Below are 27,378 nucleotides of genomic sequence, written 5' to 3'. Positions count from 1 at the left end.
CAAACAATGGCACACTTGTTTTTCACTCTCCCCAGGCTTCAGAGCCTTTCTAGGAGCCTGGGGAGAGTGAAAACAGCCTTCCCCATCCCCCTGGAGGCCAGAAATGGCCCGTTTCAAGTTGGGAGTTCAGATGCCCATGTATATGGCTCTGCGTGCCACTTGTGGCCTGTGTGCCATATGTTCACCATTATGGGCACAGACTTTCAATTTGCTGTTTGATTTGAGTATATTGCGTCTATTACATTAACAAATTTTGTTCCAAATCTCATTTTATTTAATTGCATTTTGATAAATGTCCAATCTACATTGTCAAAAGCTTTTTTTGCATCTAGGAACATTAATGACATCTGTCTTTCTGGGTGTTGTTCGTAAAATTCTAAAGTATTAATAATCGTTCTTAAATTATTTTTTATTTGTCTGCCTGGTAAAAAACTATTTTTATCTTCATATATCATATCATCCAAAATCTCTAAGTCTTGATGCATAAATAGAGGTAAAAAATTTATAGTCCACATTTAATAAAGATACAGTATAGGTCTATAATTTTGTTCCAGGCTCTGAAGCGGTGCAAAGCTATCCCCACTTCCTATGCAGCTGGGTGGCTCTTTGGGGAAGGCAGCCGCAGGAGGAGGAGGAGGAAGAGGAGGAGAAGCCGCAGCTGTCACTGCCGCTGTGGCCACCCTTTCCTTTTGAGCCGTGCCGGGCTCCGAAGCGGCGCAAAGCTATCCCTGCCTTCTGTGCAGCTGGGAGGCTCTTTGGGGAAGGCAGGCACAGGAGGTGGAGGAGGAAGAGGAGAAGAAGCTGCAGCAGCCCCCGCTGCTGTGGCCCCCCTTTTCTTTGGAGCAGTGCTGGGCTCCGAAGCAGCGCAAAGCTATTCCCGCCTCCTCTGCGGATGGGGGGCTCCTTGGAGAAGGCAGCCACAGGAAGAGGAGGAGGAGAAAGCCAGAGAGAGAGAGGCGGATAGGGCATGCGAGCATGCGGGGGCAGCTGCAGGAGGAGGAGGAGGAAGAGGAGAAGAAGCTGCAGTTGTCACCGCCACTGCGGCCACCCTTTCCTTTGGAGCCGCGCTGGGCTCCAAAGCAGCGCAAAGCTCTCCCCGCCTCCTCTGCGGCCGGAAGGCTCCTTGGGGAAGGCGGCTGCAGGAGGAGGAGGAGGAGAAGGCCAGAGACAGGGATGGATAGAGCGGGCGAGCGTGCAGTGGGCAGCGGCGTGAGGCCAGGGGCGCGAGGGGGCTAGAGGCAGGTGAGGGGGACTCCAGCACCCGAACATGGTCGTCCTCCCCTCGGAGCCTCCCAGCCGCAGAGGAGGCGGGGAGAGCTTTGTGGCGCTTCGGAGCCCGGCGCAGCTCCGAAGGAAACGGTGGCCGCAGCAGCTTCTCCTCTGAGCAGGCAGTGGCTCCTAAGCCGGCTCCATGTTCAGGTGCGGCTCTACTCCCCCACGGAATCCCGGCAGGGGAGGCAATCAAATGGGAAACCCCAGCTCTGACAGTCACAAGGCAGGGAAATCCCTGTGGCAGTCAGAGAGCGCACACGCAGTAAGAGAGCGGGCTCGGGTTCATAAGACGGAAATGGTTCTTAAGATGAGGCAAACAAATCGTAAACCCCGGGTTTGTATCACAAAAAGTTCGTGTGATGAGGCGTTCGTAAGATGAGGTATCACTGTATTTATCTCCCTAAGTCTAGAGATCTCTGACTAAAATTATAGACAACCAACCTGGGCTACCATTTTTCCAAAATTTGATTATGTGTCATCAAGTGATTGCTGACTCTTAATGACTATACACTGTAGATAAATTTTCAAGATGATTTGACCTTAACCTAATGCTTCAGCAATTCCATGGTGCAATAATTACTACTGTAAGCACCACCTTGATGCCAGAGAATGCATAATGTGGTTGCGATGCTGCGATTTTGCTGAGTCTCCCTTCGCTGGGATCCCCACCTCTGGACTTCCGTTGCCAGTGAAGCGCCCGTTCTCCAATGCACTTGCAAGGAGAGTCCAGGATGGGTTATTCTCAGCCTGATTGGCTGGGACTGAGTTTAATTTCAATATTTAAATATTAGTCAGGCACCGCCCCCTTAGCCCTCCAGTCTAAAAAAACTCAGTCGCAGTAATGGGACTTTGAGTTTGATGCTCCTGTTAAACTTGGTTTAATAGGGTAAATTTCTGGTTTTAATAAATGTTATATGTAATTATTTAATAGGTTATAATGCTTTTCTTCTTGTTCTTTTCTTTCAGGCACCAAGGGGCGGCTTCATGTTGGCAGCGTGGGTTAATTCCCTCAGTGGGCTTAACCCCCTATGCTGCAGCTCCTCTCCTGACTGGTCCTCAAGCCTGGAGGCTCGTTGAGGGACCTGAGAGGAGTGCCCGGGTTGCCTGCCTCCGCGGTAGCGCCCGGTGGAAAGGCGGTCGGACTGACGCCATGGGGCCTGCTCCCCATGACGGATATGCCGCTAGAAGATTGAAGAAGCCTTGCGCCCCAAAGGAGCCCCCCCCCCCGCGTGGCGCGACTGTAAACGGCTAGTCGGAGGAGTTCCTCAAACCTGTCTCACCAACACCGAGCGTCGCCATCTTGGGGGGGGGCATAAAGGCGGGAACGGACGGAAGAGTTCCCGCCTGATTAAAACGGCCTTTTTCTCTCCCGTCGAGACCGCTGTGGCGGTCGGCATGGCGATGACGGGCCAACTCTCCTGCAGCAGGCAAGGGCGGAGGAGGAGTCCCCGCCCGTCTCCTGCTTGCTTCTTTGCGCCCGGCCGTTCTTCCTATTAGGGCCGAGGCGGCTGTCAAACAGGCTTGAGGGTTGCCATGGCAACGTCTGGGTACAATGCCTTGTAGCCAATAAGAGAGCCGCAGAGGCCGGGCCAGGCCGGTAATGAGCTCTCCCTCAGACTCTTTCCTGCCCTGGTGATACGCAGCCGCAGTAGAGTCTCAGTAATCCATCTGTACTTCGTCATTGCTTCAAGTACAACGATAGGAATTTCTTGCTCGCTTTTCGGACATTCTTTCTGCCTGACCGTGAGTTTATCTCAAAGTACAGTTATGGCTGAAACACCAGTCCACGCAGGGGAGGAGGCCACCACCATTGCTAGGCCCAGTACCCCTAAGGAAAAAAGCCAAAAGGCTAAATCCTCTCAGGGCACCTCTCTCAGGGAGGCAGAAAAACGGATAAGGGCCCTGGAAAGGCAGTTGGAGGCCACACAAAAGCAAACCTCTCTGCCTGATAAAGGATTTGGCCCCACACCCCCGCCAGCCTTCCCCGTGATTCCAACAGGGGTAGCAGGCTCGGCTTCGGAACGGGACTGGTCCCCTGAGAGGCCTGTACTGCCTACTCCCACAGAGGGATTTCCTTGGGGAAGACAAGCGGCCATGTGGTCTGGCAACCTGGGACCTCAGTCTTACATCCCTTCTCAGCATGCCCCAGCGCAGTCCTCCACATTTACACCGACGGCTGCGGGGCTGCGCAATGCCCAGGACTCCTGGCAGAGCATGCCACAGGCTCTGCAACATTTGATCACGAATGTGTTTTCCCAAGGCGTTGAGACCGGGGCACTTCAACAGCAGGCTGTGGTGGGTCATCCCCCACCAAGATCCAGAGACCCCTGGACTGCTACAGCCTCACATTCCATGACTGGGTCTATGGAAGAGGAGGACTCTGTTCGGGGTGACTACAGTGATCGAGAGGATGACCTGCCTGGGGATGAACACCCTCCAGAACAACCTGCCTTCACAGGTCTCTTTAAGTCAGGGGTCCCCAAACTTTTTACACAGGGGGCCAGTTCACTGTCCCTCGGGCTGTTGGAGGGCCGGACTATAAAAAAACCCCTATGAACAAATCCCTATGCACACTGCACATACCTTATCTTAAAGTAAAAAACAAAATGGGGTATTTAGAGGGGGGAAGAAGTCTGAAATTCATATATGTTTATGTTTTTAATTTTCTTTTGTTAACATCTGATTGGCTATACAACATTTTCTTGGCTTATAGAAAAATGTATAAAGAAAGAAGAAAGCACTTTGGCATAATGGTTATTAAGTTAGAAAAATAATTGGTGTTGTAGTTTTTGAAGGAACATTAAGGAGGGAATTTAATTTAAAAAATGAATGTAACTGAATGACAAAATTAGAAAAAAAACTTTTGCAACTTTTTTGATGATTGATATTAGTTACTAACAAAATACTGCATTTATTCATGGAAAATTAGATGGTACACTGTATTGTTTGAATGTATGTTAAGAGAAAAATAAAAAAATTACCCCCCCAAAACAGTCTTTCCTTCCTCTGTCCCTCCATTTCTCCTTCCTTCCTTCTTTCCCTCCTTCATTCCTCTCCACTTCTCTTTCCCTCCCTCTCTTTCCCTTTTCTTTTTTTCTTGCTCTCTTTTCCCTGTGTTCCCGTCAATCACCGGCGGGCCAGATAAATGGCCTCAGCGGGCCGCATGCGGCCCATGGGCCATAGTTTAGGGACCGCTGCTTTAAGTCATCACTGTTTAGGGTCTTACTCAATAAGGCCAAACTCACTATTGAGCAGGCAGGAGAGGGCGGCCAGCCGGATGCCTCCAATTCGTCCCAACCTAAGGCGGGCCTTTTCGTACTGCCGAAGCAAGAGACAGTGGACATCCCCTCCTCCCATCTGTTCTTGGAGACTGTCCAGAGGCCCTGGGAAAATCCGGCAGCTGCACAGGGCCCATCCAACCTGGACCGAAAATTATACACCTTTGACCAGCAAATGGAGGACCTGTTAACGTTCCCAGTAGTGGACAAACCGGTCACCAGCCTAGTTTCCAATGCCCTGGTCCCCTCTGAGTCTCAGGAGGGTCTCAGAGCTGAGGACAAGAGGGCCAAAAATATCGTGCGCAAGACCCACCAGATGGCGGCCTGGGCCATTCGGGCCTCATCTGCGGCCTCGTTTTTTAGCAGGGCAACTCTCCTTTGGATTAAGGAGCTCCAATCAAGGGTGGATCCTGAAGACGGACGCCTTCGGCAGGATTTGAATAAAATCCTAGCAGCCACCGAATTCTCGGCAGATGCGACGGTTAATGCGTCCAAGTTCGCGGCCAGGGCCATGGCTTTGTCGGTGTCCTCTCGCCGGCTCATATGGCTCGCAGCTGGCAGGCGGACGTCAAGTCCAAATGGAGCTTGGCCTCAGCACCGTTTAAGGCTGGCAAACTATTTGGGGAAGTCCTCGACGACGTATTGGTCGAGGATAAGGACAAAAAGAAAGTCATGCCAAGGTCCAAAAAGCCGGAAAGACGATTCACCCCCTACCAAAGGCGCCAGCCCTTTCGCTCAGAGCCCTCCTCGAGCACCGCCCAGGCATTGAGGCCTTACTTCCAGGGCTCCTTCAACCAAGGGTCTTTTCGATCGGATAGGTCAGCTACTCAAGACCGCGGCAAGTCCTATCAGGGACGCAGACCCTTCAGAGGAGCTGAGAGGGGATTTAGGAAAAACAAATGACTCCTTCATCTCTGTTCCATTGGGGGGCAGGCTCACCCACTTCGCGGAACAATGGGCCGTGTTATCTTCAGACGCTTGGGCGGCAGCTACTGTGGCCGAAGGTCTGAGGATAGAGTTTCTTCACCTCCCCCCTCAGCGATTTGTCACATGTCAGGTCCCCTTGGATGCTCAAAAGAGGAACCTCCTTTACCAAGAGGTCTCTCATCTCCTGGAGATAGGGGCCATAGAAGAGGTTCCCCTGGAAGAACGGGGCAAGGGGTTTTATTCCCTAGTTTTCCTTGTCCCCAAAACTTCCGGAGGGGTCAGACTAATTCTGAACCTGCGTCAATTGAACATCTAAGTGAAGTACAGACGTTTCAAGATGCACTCACTGAGAACCATCCTCGCCTCTATCAGGCACAAGGACTTCTTAACGTCAATCGACCTCAAAGAGGCTTACTTACACGTCCCCATCTTTCCACCGCACAGGCGGTTTCTCCGGTTCTGTCTAGGTGGAACCCACTTTCAATACAGGTCAATGCCTTTTGGGCTTTCGTCCGCTCCAAGAACTTTTATGAAGCTCTTAGACGTTCTCACATCTTCTCTGAGGCAGCAGTCGGTACGCCTAATGGCGTACCTAGATGACATTATTATACTAGCAAAGACAAGGGACCAGGCGTATCGGGATCTACACTTGACCATCAGCACTCTCGAACGCCATGGCTTCACAGTGAACTGGGACAAGAGCCACTTGACGCCCACGACGAGGCTGGCTCACTTGGGGACCACCATCGATACCGCCCTGGGTATGGTGTTCCTCTCCCCAGAGAGGCGGTCCTCCATCAGGAGGCTCGTAAGAGATCTGGACGGTCAGAGGTTCCCAAGACTCTCTTTCCTGTCAAAGGTCTTGGGGACCCTGGTATCCTGTATAGACGTCATCCCGTGGGCCAGGCATCACTTGAGACCGTTGCAGTGGTTCCTGCTGCCTTTCCAAAGGACATAGTCAAGCCACCTACACCGGAGGATTTTGCTCCCGAGGGGTGTCCGCAGTTCTCTTCGCTGGTGGACTTCTCCGGCATTGGACAAGGGCTCCTCCTATCTGCCAAAACACCATCTCACGCTGACGACAGATGCCAGTTTGTCAGGATGGGGGGCCCACCTTGCCTCCCAGTTGGCCCAGGGCTTGTGGGACCATCGGGACTTACAGGAGTTCAACATCAACTTCCTGGAGTTGAAGGCGGTCTCGTTGGCCCTCCGGAGTTTCGCCCCCTGGGTTCGAGGGCGTCACATCCTGGTCCTCACGGACAATGTGTCTACCCGGGCCCATATCAACAGGCAGGGCGGAACACGATCTCGTCGCCTAATGAAGGAGTCAGAGTCCCTGTTACGGTGGGCAGAGGCCAATTTAGCCTCTATTTCAGCGGAACATATCTCGGGGGTGGACAATGTATACGCGGACTGGCTGAGTCGGGAGACTCTGGATCCCGGGGAGTGGCGCCTGGACCCCACGATCTTCCAGGAGCTGGTCGGGAGGTTCGGAGTGCCCATATTGGACCTGTTTGCGACAGTCCACAACACCCAGCTTCCTCGTTTCTTCTCCCGCTTTCCCTCCCCCGGAGCGGAGGGAGTGAACGCATTACACCAACAGTGGCCGTCGGGCCTACTTTATGCCTTTCCGCCGATCCCACTGATACCGAAGGTGATCCACAAACTACTGGAAGAACGGGCAGAGGTTCTCCTGCTAGCTCCCTATTGGCCGAGGCGCATCTGGTTTGCCGATCTGGTGGACCTATCAATTTCGGCCTACTGGAGAATTCCGGACCATCGAATACTCCTCACGCAGGGGGCAATGAGTCATCCGGAGCCTCATTGGTGGCAACTGACCGTCTGGCACTTGAGCGGGAACATCTGAAGAGACAGCTCGTGCCAGACGCGGTCATAGACACTATGCAGGCTGCCTGCAGACCGTCTACAAGGCAGATCTACCAAGCGACTTGGGCGGCGTTCTCCGATTTCTGCAAGCAGAGGCAGGTGGACCCGCAGAGAGCCTCTCCTTTGATGGTGCTCTCTTTCTTGCAAGCAGACATGGACAGGGGTCTCGCCCCAAATACTCTTCGACGCCATGTCGCTGCCTTGTCAACGGTCCTCGTCAGAGACCACTGTCGGCCCCTCTCCAGGCACCCGTGGATCAGAGATTTTCTGCGAGGAGCGACCAACTTGAAGCCCTCTGCGGTTCATAGATTTCCTTCCTGGGACTTATCCTTTGGTTCTTCATGCCTTGACAGGTCCGCCTTTTGAACCTTTAAGACTCATCTCCCTGAGGTTCCTATCCATTAAAACTGCCTTCCTGGTGGCTATTACATCCGCCAGGAGAGTCTCAGAAATCTCAGCGTTGTCCATACGGCAGGACCTTTGCCAATTTTATCCGGACAGGGTTGTGCTGAGATTGGACCCGGCTTTTATTCCAAAGGTGAACACCGCCTTTCATAGGTCACAGGACATTGTGGTGCCGGACTTCTGCACCCACGGCAGCCACCCGTCTGAACTGAGGTGGCACAAATTGGACATTAGACGTGCTTTAAAAATTTATATACGTCGGACTCAGGGGTTCCGGTCTTCCGAAGGTCTCTTTGTCTCTTTCTCCACTAGAACGATGGGGAAGAAAGTGTCGCCTCCTACAATCAGCCGTTGGTTGAGGGATTGTATTTCCGAGGCTTACACCGCTAAGAACACTGCAGTTCCACAAGGGATAACAGCTCACTCTACCCGGAGTGCGGCCACGTCATCGGCCTGGAGGACTCAGGCCTCACTCGAGGACATTTGTTGAGCAGCCACGTGGGCAGCTCCGTCCACCTTTATAAGACATTACAAGATTGATTCGTTTGCTTCCTCGGAAGCAGCTTTTGGAAGGAGGGTCTTGCAAGGGGTGTGCTCATTTTCAGCGCCCCTGGTCCAACCTTCTCCCTCCCTCTGATTATAACTTGGGTATATCCCATCCTGGACTCTCCTTGCAAGTGCATTGGAGAAGGACCGTTGAACTTACCTGAACGGTCTTCTCGATGCACTGCAAGGAGAGTCCAGACCCGCCCGGTTCTTTTGGGACCAGGGTCACAGTTTCGTTGTTGTTCTCGTTGGAACTTGGGAGTTGTTCCTGGTTTAATAAATCATTGTTTTTTGCATTACTGCTCCTTCGTACTTATTAGACTGGAGGGCTAAGGGGGCGGTGCCTGACTAATATTTAAATATTTAAATTAAACTCAGTCCCAGCCAATCAGGCTGAGAATAACCCATCCTGGACTCTCCTTGCAGTGCATCGAGAAGACCGTTCAGGTAAGTTCAACGGTCCTTTTTGTGATGCTGGGATTCCACTGCAGCATTGCAAAAATGCGGAAGTCCGGAGGTGGGGTTTCCCATGGAGGGGAGCCTCAGGAGAATCCCACCAGCATGAAAACAGGCGCTTCGGCTGGCAAAAGGGGTGAGTTTTGGGCTTGCACGCATTAATCGCTTTTCCATTGATTCCTATGGGAAACATTGTTTCACCTTACGAACTTTTCACCTTACAAACCTCGTCCTAGAACCAATTAATTTCTTAAGACAAGGTATCACTGTATTTCTTTCTGGTATATTCAACAACTGAGTCAGCCCAGTTTCAGCCTTGGGTTTTCAGTTTCAACTTAGAATAGACACAAGTAATATGAAGAAAGGCATCAGGTTAGAAGAACAGAATAATCATATTCATTTTTATTATTTTTTTCCCTCTGATCTCAATTTGTAATAACTAGTGCTTGAAGAAGAATATTGTGAAGGTAATACACATTGCATTTTCAGTTTTTAGAGGATAAAAAAAATAGAAATTTAAAGCACTTTCTGACTTCGAAGATTTCCCTTTTTATCCTATGAGTCAGGACTGCCTGTGAATATTTGGGCATTTGCTCAATATTGGAAACAGGAAGGAATACCAACAGACAGAATTATTATTAAAAAAATATTTGAATGTGCAGAATTGGATAAAATGACTCTGGAGCTAAATGATAAGGAAGACTCGAATTACTATGCTGTGTGGAGTATAGTTTACGATTGGTTAGTAAAGAGAAAAGAAAAGGAAGCTATAAAAAGGAAATGTAAATATGTTAAATAGGTATAGAACCATAGGGTTAGGAAAGCAAAAGATATTATTATAAGCAATTAGGAAGATATAAATATGTTATTGTGAGAGTTAACAGTATAATAGTTGAAAAGACATGTTATGCATAAAACTAAATGTGAACTGTTGTTATCAAGCACCCTAGGATATTTAAAAGAAAAAAAAGGATGAGCTGTCAAGAGAGATAGCAGGGGGGAGGGTTTAGTTTGTGTGTTTTTATTTTTTTCCTTCTTTTTCTCTTTTTTGTGTAGGTTTGTTTTTATTTTTATTTTTTGTCTTTTTGTCTTTTTCTGTATGTTCTTTGAATTTAGACATATTGAGTATTGTAATGTTACCAAGTTATGGATTATGTAACGTCTTTTTAAATGTATATAAATTTAATAAAAACTATTTTTTTTAAAAGAAAATTTGGGCATTTACTTGGATACACTAAACAGCAAATCCCTTTCCCCAAGTCCTCCTATGATGCCTCATCATGGTGGAGGATAGGATAGGGATGATGTTTTTAGGAGGGATGAGCGAAGAATGCCAGGAGTATATGCCACATTGTTCCAGCAGGGCCATTCAAAATGTAAAAGTCCATCTGCCCAGCTCAAGCAACTAGGCTTTAGTGATATCAGAAGATGCTCAAAGTGGGTGATGCCTTTAATGGCAATGGCAAAGGCATCATTTCATATTGCATGGGAGAATGTAATAGTAAACCACACCCTTTTCAAATAATTTTGGTCTGTCTGGAACATTTGCTCTGAGGGGTATGCGCCAGGTCCCATCAATGAAAGGATGTCATTGTGTAGGATTGAGGAAGCATCCGTTCTGTATTGCTACACCTGACTTCTGGAACAGTAGTCCCCCAGAGATACTGTACACGTAGTGTCCACTCTCCTGGGATCCCAGAAGGCGATGGAGATCTACCTTTGTTCCAAGACCTAGTATTAAGGTATTTATGGTCCCAGTCATGTTTTATTGTTATGGTTGTTTTTAGTCTAGACTACCACGTTGTTTATATTTTTAATTGTTTTAATTATATACCTGGATGATGTAAGCCACCCAGAGCCTATTGAACAGTCATCATAAATGTAAATAATAAGCTGAAGAAACAATGGACCACCTAGTTAGCTGCTGCAAGCAAATTGCAAAGGCTGATTATAAACAATGGCTTCACAAAGTACTGTAGTAACAGCACATTGGAATACCTGCAAGAAATAGTGTTTCCATGCAAACAGAAAGTGTTGGTACCATAAAATAGAAAAAGTAATAGAAAATGAAAACGCTAACATGCTCTGGAACTTTAAGATTTGCACAATTTATTGGAAGAAAAACATGTGTAAGTCCTGAGAAAGTTTAGGGGGAAAGATAGGAAACACATTATTTTGGAAATAGGGTTTCTTGGCTGGAATCCTTAACACTATCTAATTATTGTTGTTGTTTCACATGTTTTATGATACACTGTGTTGGAAAAATGAAACTTTACCATTCATCCAAAGCTCAGAATGATCCCTCCACTGTGTCAGTTTTTCTCCCAGCAATGAAATATTTGTTAAGCAAAGTTCTGATGATGGGATTCCATCTTTCTCTGAATTTTTTCTATTTCCCCACAACACATCAATTTTCCTCTTCAATAACTGAATAGACAGAAATTACAGATTTTGGCATTCTTAGTGCTGGGTGGTAGTGGCCATGGTGCTGAAAAATACAATTTGGGTTTTAGTTCTGCATAAAAAATAAATCTCGACATGTGGTGAGGAGTTGTGACATTGTCCTATGGCAGTCTTCCCTAATCTAATGGCCTATAGATTTATATCATATCATATCGTTATGTTATGTTATGTTACGTTACGTTGTATTATATTTCTATGCTGCCCAACTCTGTAGGGACTTAGGGCAGCTCACGACAAAAACGAACATGAATCAGTATAAAAACATTTCAATTTAAAATAATTGGAGCCATCCATATATTAATGGGTTGATCTTGCAAGTCATCCCCCCAAAGTCAATGGCCCCACACCTGTCAGAAAAGCCAGGTCTTTATGGCTCTCTGGAAGGCCAATAAGGTGAGGGTTGTTCAGAGCTCAGGAGGTAGCTGATTCCAGAGAGTTGGGGCAACCACAGAGAAGGCTCTCCCTCATGGACCCACCAGCCGACACTGTTTATCTGAGGGGCCACAAAGAAAACCAACCCTGTGGGATCTTACCAATTGCTGGGAGGTATGTGATAGATAAATTGAATTATATATGCAATACAATACTCCCTTTCTCTTTGTTAATACCTGTTTGTGAATAAATAACATATTTAGATGTCATTTATATAACTGACTTTCTCTGAGAGTTTATTGTATATTAAAGACTAATTCAAAATTAATTAATTTGAAAATGCTGGACAAAGGTGCAGCTAGATCATTTTAAAGGATGGGTTTCAAGGCTTTTTTTAAAAAAATGTTTCATCATCTTTTAAAAAAATAAGCAGCATATTTAAAAGTCACACGAATAAAGCAGGCTTCTAACATGATGTACTGTATACCTAGTTGCCCCAGGATAAGGTGTGCAGCTGGGATGGAAAAGTACTCAACTTGAAGAACCACGTTTGCAGGCTGGGTGGATCCTTCCTTCTGGCTTTGTTCCAAGATTATCAGATATAGTCCGTGGTTGCATTTGCTGTTTTTTTCCTTAGAAAAAGCAAATCTACTTCCCATCATATCTTCTTTAGTCATAGGTAAATTTAACTAAACAACAACAACTCCCTTTTTTTTACAACCCCCTAATCCCTTAATTTGGGGTACAGTCAGTGATGGGCTCTTAAGGGTACGGTCAGGTACGCAGAACTGGTAGAAAATGTTTGGTCAGGTACGCAGAACTGGTAGAAAAAAATTGAATTTTTTTTCTTTTTTTCCCTTCTGGGCTCTGGGTATGTTTTTCCTATTGCAATAAATGAGGTTGAATGTGTATAAATTTAGAAGAACTATGTGTGCGCGTGTGTGTATATACATACACATACAGTTTATATAGTAGATAATGTATATTTTTGTGTGGCTATGTGTAATATGTATGTACACATATGACATATATACACAGAATTAAATACTATATTTTAGATATTCAGTAATAGTAAATAGATAGGGAAATTGTATCTTTTTGAGGTGAGAAGATGCCAGGCACCCTAAGCCTAACACAAACCCTTGACGTGCGTGACATCAGGTTGACCACCTTTGAGCCAGTCACATGATCTTTAAGCTCCCATGGTCACATGATAACCAAGCCACTCCCACCTGGTCACATGGCCGGCAAGCCATACCCACAAAATAAACTACACCCATAGTATGGTAGTAAAATTTTTTGCAGCTCTTCTCTGGGTAGAGTCTGGACAACTGGATGGAGCTGAGCTGGCCAGCTGCCCTTCCTGGCACCACATGGAGTTCACAGCATATATTTTTTCTTTGTGCCCTAGGAGAGAATCATCTGTGGGAGGTGAGCGTTTTTCCACTACACTACAATGCCACTCTAACAACAACAACAATACAACAAACAGCATTTTGAGCAGCCATCCAATTTACAAAAGTGGGTAAAATTACCTATTTTTAATCTAGCAAATTGATTCATCTGTAAAAGAGATATGAGCCATCATACATACACCATTTAATGGCCAAATAAGATTAATAAGCCAGTCTGTGTTGAAAATGTTGTGAATAGAGGAAAGAATCCCTGCTGGAGTTGGGCAGCATATAAATATCACAAAATAAATAAATAAATATGAAATCATAATTGTATATATTGCATAGGATGATCAATATATATCTCTTCTGTAAATGCCATTAGAACATGTTAACTATATCTATTCAATATGTGGAAATGAAGATCCAATATAAATGCCTCCAACATAATTTCTAGCTGCAGGATAATACAACTAGAGATAATACAGCTTTGTTCTTTACTCTGATAGATTCCTTTAAGAGTTTCTTCTAACTTTTCTATTCAGAGTAGATGGTTTTGGAATTTTTCCTTTGTGTGCTATTCAAGGAAACATTGGAATAATGGTAATGATGCTTTTAGGAGCCACCCTAAACATTGGAACAAAATAATATTTCAGACATTATGTCAGAACTACTTTGAGCAATTCATATCTATTATTTCAGCTTCTTAGGAAACATTTTTTGATTAAGCATAATGTGGACAACCAGTAACAACAGCATATAAGACATTATAAGCAAACAACTTGAACATATCTAATACTGAAAAAAATATTTATTTTCTGAAACTAACTATAGTCAATTGCCAGCTATTGACTATACTGTTTTTCCAGTCTTAGTTAGCAAAATAACAGAGTATTATTGAGCTCTGGTATGTAGCAATAAGCATTGTCAGTATTGCATTGAGTAGGCCTACTGTAATCAGTATTTGAATATATGACGAGTTTTCTACATGATCATTGACAGTATTCCATTTTGATTTAAATATCAGAATGATCTTCTGGTCGTCTTTACTCTCGAAGGAGAACTGCTGTGCAGCTGCTGAACCTGTTGAACCACTAAATCCAGGAAGCTTGATATTCTATGCATTCTTCTTCTATCTATTTGCATATTGGTCCATCTCAGTTCGGGAAGTTTCCCCAATGTCTTTATTATTCATTTATTTGTTTTGCACAACTTATTCTAAGAGATTTCGTCTCGCTGGGTAGATAGGAACTTTTGCCAATTTTCTGGAGTCACGTAAAGGATGTTTAGGTAAGGAGACAGGTCCTTTTGAGTCTTTGCTTCTGATGTTCTTTCTTCATCCGACTCAAAGCCGCTCTTGAAGCCTCTGTGAATATGTCAGTAATATTTTCATGATAGAGGGCTGAACACTCAAAATATGCAACTGCCCGGAGATTCCGAGCCAAGGCCTCTCCCTACAACAAAAAGAAGATGAGGAGGTCAGTTGGGGGGGGGGGGGGAAACAACATTGACATATCTGTTGAGAGAGTTTCTGCGCATGTGGAAGGTAACCCACCAAGTAGCCACAGTTAACCACTAAACCTAATTAAAGTCTTCAATGAAAACCACTACATCAGGCTTTCTTGTAAAAATATATTTTACTTTCTTCTTATCAAACTGCTTCTCTAAATAAACTATCACTTTTGACATTTAACCACTACAATAAACTATCCACAATACTATTATATAACTCTTATTACATCCACCAGTGCAACCACTAACTACAAACCACTCAGCACAAACCACTCTATAACAAACCACTCAGTACAAACCACACCCATGCAAGGGTGTTACTCCTTATATAGGTTACAGCCAATCAGGTTGCAGCACAGTAAGCAAACCCGTGATTACATACTGATTATGGCTTACATCAGCCTTTCCCATGGTTACAAACCATTTACTTGCACTGTAATATTACCTCCAGAAATAAACTTATCTCTGAAAATATTTTCTTAAAATTAGGGCAGGATAGACATTTGTGGCCTTCTAGGCCTTGGATTGCAACTCTATCATCTTGTACCAGTGGCCATTCTGTTCACAGGTAATGAGAGATGGAATTTAACAACTGTTAATGTCTGGAACTCACTATCTGACTCTATAGTTTCATCTCCTAACTCCCAAAACTTTACCCTTAGACCAGCAGCCCCCAAACTATGGCCCGCGGGCCACATGCGGCCTGCTGAGGCCATTTATCTGGCCCATGGGTCTTTTCCAAGGCCGCACTGCAAAAGCAGTGAGAACGTCTCCCTCAATCTCATCTCACCTGAGGTAAAGTAAGGCTTGCTGAAAGCCGAGCTGGGCACAACACACACATACACGCACACACCCACCTCCTCCTCCTCTTTGACTTGCTAGCTCCCGTTTTCTGAATGGGGATTGAATGGGAGTCCGGGGTCGGAGGGTGGAGGCTTGTCGGGCGAGTCCTCCATGGGGAGAGAAGAGGGAGGGTGAAAGAGGGAAAAGAGAGAGAGAGAAGTGGAGAGAAAGAAAGAAAAGGGAAAGAGAATGGAAAAAGATCGAGGGAAAGAGAAGTGGAGAGGAAGGAAGGAGAGAGGGAAGGAAGGGGGAGAAAGAGAGGAAGAGAGAAAGGGAGGGAGGGAGGAAGAGAGAGAGAAAGAAAGAGAAAGAGACAGAGAGAGAGAGAGAGACAGAAAGAAAGCAAGAGAGAAAGAGAGAGAGAGAGAAAGAAAGCAAGAGAGAGAGAGAGACAAAGAAATAAGGTATGTGCAGTGTGCATAGGAGTCTGTTCATAGTTTTTTATAGTCCGGCCCTCCAACAGTCCGAGGGACAGTGAACTGGCCCCCTGTGTAAAAAGTTTGGGGACCTCTGCCTTAGACTGTCCACTGTTGACCTCACCCAATTCCTAAGAGGTCAGTAGGGGACATGCACAAGTGCACCAGCGTGCCTACCGTCTCTCTCCTAATGTCTCCCTCTCATTAGTACCCATATCATGTATATAAACCATGTTTCTACCAATACATACTTGAAAATAAAATATAAACAAACAAACTGCTGCTTGTTCCTGATTTAAGGAATGGGTAGAACCAGTAAAGGGCAACATACTTATAATACTGAGCACAGATGGCATTTCAAGGTGAGGATGAAATGGTAACAATTTGTCTATGTAATTTCCAGCTATCAAGCCCAACTTGATGGGATTTGGCTGAATATTAGAAATGGGAAGTGCTTTAGATTTGGTTCCAAAAATGTGCTTCAAAGGCAAAGCACACAGGGCCATAAATCTACAATTCTTTGAAGTAGATGCGTTGTTTCCGGGGATCACATGGCAGCTGTATATAGCATACATGTGGTCAAGGGAAAAGAAGCAGCAGCCCTAAGGAGTTGTAGACATGTTCTTTTGTACTTTCATACATTCCAAAGCATACGTTCTTTATTATTTCTGAAGTATGGTTCAGCCCTTCTATTAACACCTTTTGTTACCTTTGATGAGACTGAATGCATTATGTTTTTTGGAGGTAAAACTTGTGGTTGGATAGCGCAGCATGATAACACACACACACAAAGAGAACAGTGGGTGTCTGATTGTACTACCTTCTGGTATGTGATGGGTTCCAGTTGGTTTTGATGTAACTTCCTTAGTAGAACTTTGTCCTTCCTTAGATCAGTTTTGCAACCAACAAGCAAAATTGGAATCCCTTTACAGAAATGGTTTGCTTCAGGATACCACTAAAATGACAGAGATGGGGTTAAAAAACCATCAAAGGTGGACAGTTTTCAGGTATATAGAATCTGCTTTATTATTATTTTTTTAAACTACATCTCTGAAAACTAGTAAAAAGCCTTCTATAAAAGATGGATATAGGATTACTCAAGGGATTTGTTTTCATCAATAGTCTTTCAGTGGGGACATACAGCTGTGGGAGCTGGACACAGAGAAAGAACAAGAGGAAGAAAACAGACATTTTCAGATTCTGGATTTGGAGATGGTTGCCAAGAGTACCATGGATTGCAAGAACAACCAGTCTGAATTCTGGAACAAATAAAGCTGGCCTGTTCCAGCATTCAGCAAACAAAGACAATACTGTACTTTAGGCATGTGAGAAAACCAGAGGTTTTTCATTGAGCTCATACATTATATTGAGGTGCTGTTGGTCTTGTTACCTTTGTGAGGATGTTGTTGAAGCTGATGGGATTGGTGACATCATAGCATATGATAACTGCATGGGCCCCATTATAAGAGAGAGGGCGGAGTCTGTCATAATCTTCCTGTCCTGTATGAAATAATGTAACATATATTTGCATTGACCAATATACATAAGCATCATTTACAATATACGCACAAGGACTTCTTCACAGTCTCTTAATACATTACACTTCCCATAAAAGCAACTAATAGCTTACTTGCTTGCTTGCTTGCTTGCTTGCTTTATTTATTTATTTATTTATTTTTATTTATTTGTTTATATTTATTTATTTATTTATATTTATTTATTTGTTTATATTTATTATTATTTATTATTTATTATTTATTATTTATTATTTATTATTTATTATTTATTATTTATTATTTATTATTTATTATTTATTATTTATTATTTATTATTTATTATTTATTATTTATTATTTATTATTTATTATTTATTATTTATTATTTATTATTTATTATTTATTATTTATTATTTATTATTTATTATTTATTATTTTATTTATTTATTTAAACTTAATTTAATTTATTTAATCAAATCAATTTATTGGATTTATATGCCGCCCCTCTCCAAAGACTCGGAGACATATCAAAAGACAATGTACAATATAAATATCTAAAATCTAATTAATTTAACTAATTACTTAAAAAACCCTAATAACATTTAAAAATTACTCGTGCACATTCGTACCTACAAATATTTATTTATTTATTTATTTATTTATTTATTTATTTATTTATTTATTTATTTATTTATTTATTTATTTGATTTATATGCCACCCCTCTCCAAGGATTCAGGGCATCTCACAACATATTAAAACAATATACAGTATGTATATCTAAAAATCCAATTAATACAGTGTTCCCTCAACTTTCGTGGGGGATGCGTTCCGAGACCACCCGCGAAAGTCGAATTTCCGCGAAGTAGAGATGCGGAAGTAAATACACTATTTTTGGCTATGGACAGTATCACAAGCCTTCCCGTAACACTTTAAACCCCTAAATTACAATTTCCCATTCCCTTAGCAACCATTTAGATTATTACTCACCATGTTTATTTATTAAAGTTTATTTTAAAAAATATTTATTAAAGGCGGACGAAAGTTTGGTGATGACATATGATGTCATCGGCCGGGAAAAACCGTGGTATAGGGGAAAAAACAGCGAAGTATTTTTTTAATTAATATTTTTGAAAAAAACGTGGTATAGACTTTTCGCGAAGTTTGAACCCACGAAAATCGAGGGAACACTGTATAGCCTCAAATTAATGTCTTTAAAAACCCCTAATAACATTTAAGATTACTCATTCCTTTTCGCATAGCAAAACATACCTACATTCATCGGCCAGGGGGCTAGGGTCTAATGGCCCCAACCCTGGCGGCATAGATGAGTCTTCAGACTCCTATGGAAGGCAAGGAGGGTGGGGACAGTACGAATCTCTGGGGGGAGCTGATTCCAGAGGGCTGGGCCCCCCACAGAGAAGGCTCTTCCCCTCGGTCCTGCCAAATGACATTGTCTAGTTGACGGGACCTGGAGAAGGCCGACTCTGTGGGACCTAACCGGTCGCTGGCACTCTTGCGGAAAAAGGGACTCATACAGCAGAATTTATATATAAGGTGGTCTATCTCTGTTCTGTATATCTCCTAAGTAATTTAAAATATATGAAAGCCAAGCTGGATGACTTTGGCCAGTCACCTTCCCTCAGCCTAACCCACCTCACAAGGTTGTCACTGTGGTGGCAACATGAGGAGGAAGGAGTATTAAGGTACCTTGGCCACCTTTCGTTATTTATAACAATAATAAAGGCAGAGTAAAAAAATAATAAATTTAATAATACAATCTAATGTGCCGATCAGTTTCCGGTCACAATTCAAAGTGTTGGTTATGACCTATAAAGCCCTTCATGGCACCGGACCAGATTATCTCAGGGACCGCCTTCTGCTGCACGAATCCCAGTGACCAGTTAGGTCCCACAGAGTTGGCCTTCTCTGTGTCCCGTCAACTAAACAATGTCGTTTGGCGGGGCCCAGGGGAAGAGCCTTCTCTGTGGCGACCTCGGCCCTCTGGAACCAACTCCCCCCGGAGATTAGAATTGTTCCCACCCTCCTCGCCTTTCATAAGCTCCTTAAAACCCACCTCTGCCGTCAGGCATGGGGGAACTGAGATATTCCCTTCCCCCTAGGCAATAAATAAATAAATAAATAAATAAACGAACGAACGAACGAACGAACAAACAAACAAACAAACAAACAAACAAACAAACAAACAAACAAATAAATAAACAAACTGTCTTCTCGGTCCATTCAATGGAGTTTGTTTCTGGTTAAATTTGTAAAAGATTGTGATTTTATATACTGGATCCTAGTGTAATTTCCAGGGACCTGTAAAGAACATCTATACTAATTCTTAGCGTTCCCAATGTGCTTCATTTGTGCACAGGAGAATTGGGGGAAAAAGAGAGGAAACAATCAGGAGATGAACTGGAATCCTGTTATCTTCAAATCATTATAGCCAGATGACCATATGGACATATGCTTGAGTTGACTGCTAGAAGAAAACCCTAGGTGACTGTTTACCTTTACCAAGCCTTTACTGGATTTCTGTTTTAGAAATTCAAACCTGGCAGAAAAGCCGCTCTTTCTCTTATTTCTTCTCCTCTAATCTAGGAGAAACACAACTGCAACTGTTGACATATACTGTGCAGTCCTTTATTGTCTCTGCAACATAATCTCCAGGATTTGAGGTGTGGAAATGGTAGATATTTTTTTCCAGAGATGAAAGAAACACTGTCCTTTCAGCCCTGTCGGAAGTATTTCTTTCATCTCTAGAAAATAGCATTCGGTATCTTTGGACTGATATTCTAGGGAGATTCCAAGGTTCTAGAAATGGCTACTTTGAACTCTTGAGATTCTCTGTAAGGGAGGTTTTGACATTTGCTCCTTCTCCACCGTTGTTCATTTTTATACGTTTTAATGAAAGGAAGCATTGAAAGGGGATTTTTGTTACAGGAGAAATACAGCTTTGGCAGTGAGAACTCAATACTGTCAATAGACAGGGCAGCAGGAAAAACGGGGGCAACCAAAGCTGTATCATGTATAATAGCAATAGCACCCTTCATGGCATCGGGCCAGAATATCTCCGAGACCACCTTCTGCCGCACGAATCCCAGCGACTGGTTAGGTCCCACAGAGTTGGCCTTCTCCAGGTCTCGTCAACTAAACAATGTCATCTGGCGGGACCCAGGGGAAGAGCCTTCTCTGTGGCAGCCCCAACCCTCTGGAATGCTGGCTGGGGAATTCTGGGAATTGAAGTCCAGATATCTTCCACTTACCAAGGTTGGGAACACACTGGTCTAGGGAGCAATGCTGCCGGTTTTGACCTAAGCCTTACCTGCTGTGTCCCAAAGACTGATATGGACTTGCTTGTCACTGATGCGAAAGGGAGCAAAGTATTTCTCAAAAACTGTTGGGACATAAACCTAGAAAAAGATGATGAAGAAAGTTACATTTTTGCTTAACTGAACTTCTCTTGAAGGATTGGTTCAGTGATGGGCTACCAAAATTTTTACTACCACACTGTGGGCGTGGCTTATGCATTTTGTTTCAACATCTTTCAGTGCAAATTGGTTGCTCTGGGGTGGAGCTCCAAATTTTGCTACCGGAACTGCGTTCCTGACCATTCCCGTAGGAGCCCATCACTGGATTAGTTGATCTGATAGCATCCCTGCGGAGCTTTTTCTTCCATAGCATCTATTTCCTTTCAGATTATTTGTTTAAGAATAGGTAGGCCTGCTTTTCCAAACACAGTTAGAAACATAGAAACATAGAAGACTGATGGCAGAAAAAGACCTCCTGGTCCATCTAGTCTGCCCTTATACTATTTCCTGTATTTTATCTTACAATTGATATATGTTTATCCCAGGCATGTTTAAATTCAGTTACTGTGGATTTACCAACCATGTCTGCTGGAAGTTTGTTCCAAGGATCTACTACTCTTTCAGTAAAATAATATTTTGTCATGTTACTTTTGATCTTTCCCCCAACTAACCACAGATTGTGTCCCCTTGTTCTTGTCTTCACTTTCCTATTAAAAACACTTCCCTCCTGAATCTTATTTAACCCTTTAACATATTTTAATATTTCAGTCATGTCCTCCCTTTTCCTTCTGTCCTCCAGGCTATACAGATTGAGTTCATTAAGTCTTTCCTGATACGTTTTATGCTTAAGACCTTCCACCATTCTTGTAGCCCGTCTTTGGACCCGTTCAATTTTGTCAAAATCTTTTTGTAGGTGAGGTCTCCAGAACTGAACACAGTATTTCAAATGTGGTCTCACCAGCGCTCTATATAAGGGGATCACAATCTCCCTCTTCTTGCTTGTTATACCTCTAGCTATGCAGCCAAGCATCCTACTTGCTTTCCCTACCGCCTGACTGCACTGTTCACCCATTTTGAGACTGTCAGAAATCACTACCCCTTTATTGTCCTTTATTGTCAGAGTACAGCCTGTGTACAATGAGATTGGCTGAGCCTCCCTTCGTGCAGCCCCCACAACCCAATACAACTCTCAGTGAAAGACACAAAATCACTGACCCAGTGAATCCTACTAACAAACACACAATCCTGCTGCTCCGTGTGAGCTTATTGCACATTGTACTGCCCTGCAAGTCAATTGTATTATATTGTTATAAAGTTCCATTCAGACGTCTGACAACCCCTGGATAAAAAAAATGAATCTTTTCCTACAAAGCCTTCAAAACGTTTTGGAGAATGATATTTAACCTCTCTCTCTCTCTCTCAAAAAAAATAAATAAATTTGGCATTAATTAACAGCATCAGAAAACCAATCCCCCAAACAGCTAACAAATACACAACACATCTACTGAAACAATATGTTGGCTAATTAAAACAGCCAGTAGCCAACACCAACAGATCAATTAAAAAGCTCCATTGGAGTGTGATGAGAAAATTAGCATTAGAACGTCTGGAGAAATCAAAGTGTATTTTCTATATTTTTAAAAAAATGCAATAAATACACAGCAAGGAAATTTGAGTACAGGCAACAATGAAAAGGCCCATTCTCAGTTGGCCCAACCTGATTAATATCTCACTCTGGGAGGGTGCCTTCAGGATCACCTCTAAGTGGTCCATATCCCAATTATTTTCTCAGCCACGGTTTTCCTGCCACTAGAAAAGCTCAACCCTTGAGGGAGAAAGCATGTTATACACTTCTGCTGAATTAATACGGAAAATCTGGAGCTACTCTTCATCTGACTCGAGGTTACATTTGGTAACGCGAAATCTTTAGAGAGAGAGATATACAGTATATAGGCAGATATTTCCAGATATTCTTTCATTTCACAAAGCTATAGGGAAGTCATTCCTTCGCTTTTCCTTATATTCTATCTCTGCCACCTTCCACCCATACTTATTTTTGCAATAAAAATGATTCAGTCATCAATGCAACTCATAGATAAAAGTAACCAAGATTGATTTACATACAGATGCTGATTTGTGGAGTCCTTGATGCTCTCTGAACTTGATCGTTTGTTTACAGATGTTTCATTACCGAACAAGATAACATCATCAATACAGCGATGAGATCTCTGCAAACAAACCACCAAGCTCAGTATGTACCAAGGACTTCACAATTCCACCCTGACCTACATATATTCTCCCCTGTTGGAAACCTAATTTGGGTGGTGGTGGTTATTTTTAAACCAATAATTTTCAAGGGAGATTCTAGTATGAAACTTTCACCTACCACCTCTGTAATAAATTATTCCCTTGATGCATGCTATAGGATGTTTTGATAGTTTATAATTTGTAAAAATTATATTTCTATTAGCTAATTGAATGATAATGTACATATATTTACAATTTATAGTTTGCAAAAACTATTACTAAGAGCTAATTGAATGATAATGAACATATATTAATGCCAAGGATATTGAATTCAGTTCTGTGGGTCAAATCTGACTTCCAAGTTATTCCACTTTGCTGGCAGGTTCTGAAATAAGGCACTGTACCCTCCCTCCCCACCAATGAGTGCATCACTCCCCCTAGAGGAGACCTTCACCATAATAAAAAAGGACCAATTAGAGAACATCCACAGAATCACCAATAACATGTTTAAAGGAATCCAGTTTACTGGAGAAGAAGAAAACAACAACTTGGCCCTTCCTGGACATCCTGATCAGCAGAGACCGCAATAGCAAACTGTAAATGCAAATCTACAGAAAAACCACCCATACTAATCAGGTGCTCCACTACGGAAGAAGCAACCTAACCTTCCACAAGAGAAGCTCGTAAGGACTTTATTTAGACAAGACCAAACACACTGCAGCAACTTGCTGGAACAGCAGAAAAAGGAAATAGAGCAGCTATGCAAAATATTACAAAAAATGGATATCCACACAATTTTATCAAAAAGTCCCTGACCACCAGTGAAGTGTCAGGAATTAAAAATCCTGAGATAATATCTTAATGCAGAAGGTGGGCCTCTGTTGAGAATGCTGAGTAATTCTGAGGCAGTTGAGAGTGCAGCAACCTAGTAATTATGTAAATAGTATTTAACTATGCAAGAGCTCTCTGTTCTCTGTTTGCTGTTAGCAGTGCTCTGTTGCTGCTCTGTATGAAGTGTGCTCTGAAGCTGCTGTATTGCTGTATTGATCTGTTGGTTCCTGTGAGTTATTGTAACTGAGATAGTTGTAGTGAGATACTAGTGTGATGTATGTATAGTATAGATAGTATACAGAAGTAGTGTAAGTAAGAAGTAAATATATTTTTCCAAGACTATCTACTGCTGCTGTGTTTCATTGAAGACTTCAGTTCCATATCTACTGGTCTGTGGCTGACTGGTTGGGTTGGTTAGCTGGTTGGGCTGGTTTGCTGCTTGGGCTGGCTAGTTTCTGCAAATGCAGCTCTGATATGAAGGGCTGCTCATCTTTGGCACCATCCATGCACCTTACAAAGCTGTCACGTGTGCGTTTGGCAGGTGTGTGTGCACCTGACGGTGTGATATTTGGCTTCTGCACATGCGCAGCAAGTGAAATCTTGTGCAAGCGAGATTTTGGCAATTTTCACTGACATTTGTGCTTGCATGCATATGTAGAAGTAAAAAAATTGGCAAAAAATTGGCAAAAATCTCCAAAATCTCACTGGCATGAACGTTCTCACACAAGATTTTGATTGCTGTGCATGCACAGATGCCAAATCTTCTATGGGAGGATGCGTGTGCAAGTCGGTGAAGCGCAGCTGCGTGTGCTTCCCGGAATTTCCTACCAGGACTGTGCACCGGACTGCGTAACCAGCAGCCCGTTACTGCTGACCACTCAACCCAACACAGCGCAACCAATTCAAAACCTAAAAAGAATTACACTGCCATATATCAAGAAGATTTCTAGACTGAAAGAGGTCAATTTATTTCTGAGTACAATCTACATTTATCTGGAGCTACCCAAAGGCAAAAAATATTGGAAAAAAAATTCAAAGATGGATAGGAAAAAAAACCATAGAACCAAAAGTAGATCTAAAACTGCTTCTGTTAGGAATTATAAAAGGGAAAATAAATAAAAACAATCAATGCCCATATTATATAAAACAACTGCAGCTAGAATTAGTTATGCTCAACATTGAAAAGCAGAAACAGCCCCTTTGACCTCAATGGTAATCACAAAGTTATTAGAATGCATGGAGATGAACACATATCTGGAAACAGAGGAAACAGAATTTTACAAAATGTGGAACAAATAGTAAAATTGGCTGGAAGATAAAAGTAACCCCAAATAGTCAGTTACATATATCGCAAATAAGGTAATAGGTAGATAGATTTAGACAAGATGTTAGCTATTAAGAAAGTTGTAATAAGTTGGATTTAGGAAATATATGATTATACACAAGTTAATGAATAAGTGTTATAAAGAAACTAAAGATACATCAATATGACATGCTGTTAAATGAATATCCTATTGTTTATTTTTTGTTATGTAATGTATAGTATGTCATGTGGTGTTTTTTTCTGACTGTTTGATTTGTATATATGTATATTTGTATTTAAATGTTGTTTAAAAAAGTGTTCAATAAAAATTATTATTTTTTAATTTTAAAAAATGAATATCTCAGAAACCACCAATGGACTACTATAACCATAGTGGATCAGCATAGCACACAAGCCATCAAAACATCCTAAGCTGCCCCAAAAAACCAACAACCCCAAAAGAAAAAAACAGGAGACATCTAAAACATACAATGTAAAAGACTGCAACAACCACTATGTAGGACAAACAGGCAGAATGACTGGCAGAATGCATCCATGAGCACCAACAGAAGACATGATACAAATTCTTTAATTTCACAACATATAGACAGCTTTAACCATTGTTTCAATTGAGAAAATATGACCCTCCCAGACCAAGCCAAGTCCAAAAACCCAGCCATCAGTAGATACATAGACATTAACAATATCTAGGCTATACAAAAGAGACCATCACCTAGCTTAAAAAGGAACAAAAAGACTCAAGCGCCTTTCCACCAGCAATCAGCACCAAGATCAGCATAGATTAATTCCAAAGTTAACATCAATGCTAAATGATTACCATTTTCTCATTACATACACATGCAGTGTATAGACGTCAATGAGCCTAATGAAATAGACTTTACTCCATAAAACTTTATATTGTAACAAATGAACTAACGTTAACATGTCACAAGATTCTTATTTCTTTGATGTAAACAATGCAAAATCTAATTTTAAATACACTGCTCAAAAAAGTAAAGGGAACACTCAAACAACACAATATAACTCCAAGTAAATCAAACTTTTATGAAATCAAACTGTCCACTCAGGAAGCAACACTGATTGACAATCATTTCCACATGCTATTGTGCACATTCAACTCTGTACAGAACAAAGTATTCAATGAGAATATTTCATTCATTCAGGTCTAGGATGTGTTCTTTGAGTGTTCCCTTTATTTTTTGAGCAGCATATTACAGGTTAATCTATTTGCCCAAAGGTTCTAAGTCCATTCTTAAATAAAATAAGGGCAATTGGATTGAATTTCTTTCTCTTTTCTTTCTACAATAACTAAATCTGTTTGTCAAAAAAAAATTATTTCAGGATGTTTTCAGTCAAATATTATTTATTTATTTATTTATTTGTTTTGTCCAATACACAATATTTCATGTCTTATCCAAATCTTGTCCTGCTGTACTTAGGACATCACTGTCAATTAGATAAATACTGTAGTTAAGTACAGTGAATTTAGTAGTGCTACTAAGACACTTGGTTAGTCTATATCTACAGAAAAACTCCAGAAAGATTTGCTACCACAGTGCTTCAGTTATTATTCCATGACAAAAGAAAAAGAAAGTTTCTAGTATACCTGCTATGAGAATTTGAAACAAGGGTAAATTTCAAATGTAAGAAAAATAGCAGCAGAGGATTGATAGGATCTATTCTATAGAGACTATATTTGAATAGTTTGTCTTGAGTAGGAAAGATCTTGACAAAAGGAAAGATCTGGCAGTAGGAAGTGTGAGATTGATATTATAGTTGAAAGAAACTTACCTCAGGGAATTCTCCTTTTGCAAAAACCATGAGCATGGATGTCTTCCCACAACCACCATCTCCTATTACCACCAGCTTGATCTCAGTGATTCCCCTGGTCTCTTGTTTGCACTCTGACTGCCCTGGAACCTCTTGACTTCTTTGCATGTCGACCAATTCTCAGGACACTACAACAAGGTCTCTTTGAATGATCTAAGAAAACGAGCCATGAAAATGCCTTTTCTTTCTGAGTAGTTTTTCACTCTCACATTTGTGCTTATCTCCTGTCCTTCTATAGCTGAAAATCAAAGCCTTCAGCATTGCAACTATGGGTCATAGAGGCCTTAAGATTAGGTGTGGTTGGAATGTGCAAAGAGTGGCTGACACAAGGAAGAAAAAGCAAATAGGAAGGCTGTTACAGGATCAACCACCCATTGTGTGACAAAGCGTGGAGAACAGAGGATAAAAGTATGCTGTAAGAACTCATAATGCTGCCTTGAATTTTCCCCGCATTTTAAGTTATTTTAAAGTGTTAAAAAAAGTCATTCAAATGCAAATAAGATATACATGCTAACATGTGAATCCAAATCACATGTGCACAGCTATACGGTGTCTTGGGAGATAC

The 27,378-nt window shown here is 42.4% G+C and overlaps 1 protein-coding gene across 1 annotated transcript; it reads right to left on the bottom strand.

The window, feature by feature from the left end:
• Nucleotides 1–13,868: 13,868 nt before the first annotated feature.
• On the bottom strand, nucleotides 13,869–27,047 carry LOC139159232 (rho-related GTP-binding protein RhoF-like). Its single transcript, XM_070736582.1, has 5 exons — nucleotides 26,775–27,047; nucleotides 20,596–20,683; nucleotides 17,162–17,271; nucleotides 16,592–16,726; nucleotides 13,869–14,454 (listed from the first exon to the last, which is right to left on the bottom strand). The coding sequence occupies exons 1-5, from the start codon at nucleotides 26,919–26,921 to the stop codon at nucleotides 14,287–14,289; spliced, it is 648 nt and encodes a 215-aa protein (XP_070592683.1). The 5' UTR covers nucleotides 26,922–27,047; the 3' UTR covers nucleotides 13,869–14,286.
• Between the last annotated feature and the right edge of the window lie 331 nt (nucleotides 27,048–27,378).

Source organism: Erythrolamprus reginae, chromosome 1, assembly GCF_031021105.1.
Source record: "Erythrolamprus reginae isolate rEryReg1 chromosome 1, rEryReg1.hap1, whole genome shotgun sequence".
Taxonomy (NCBI): domain Eukaryota; kingdom Metazoa; phylum Chordata; class Lepidosauria; order Squamata; family Dipsadidae; genus Erythrolamprus; species Erythrolamprus reginae.
This window is presented reverse-complemented; position numbering and strand designations above follow the sequence as displayed.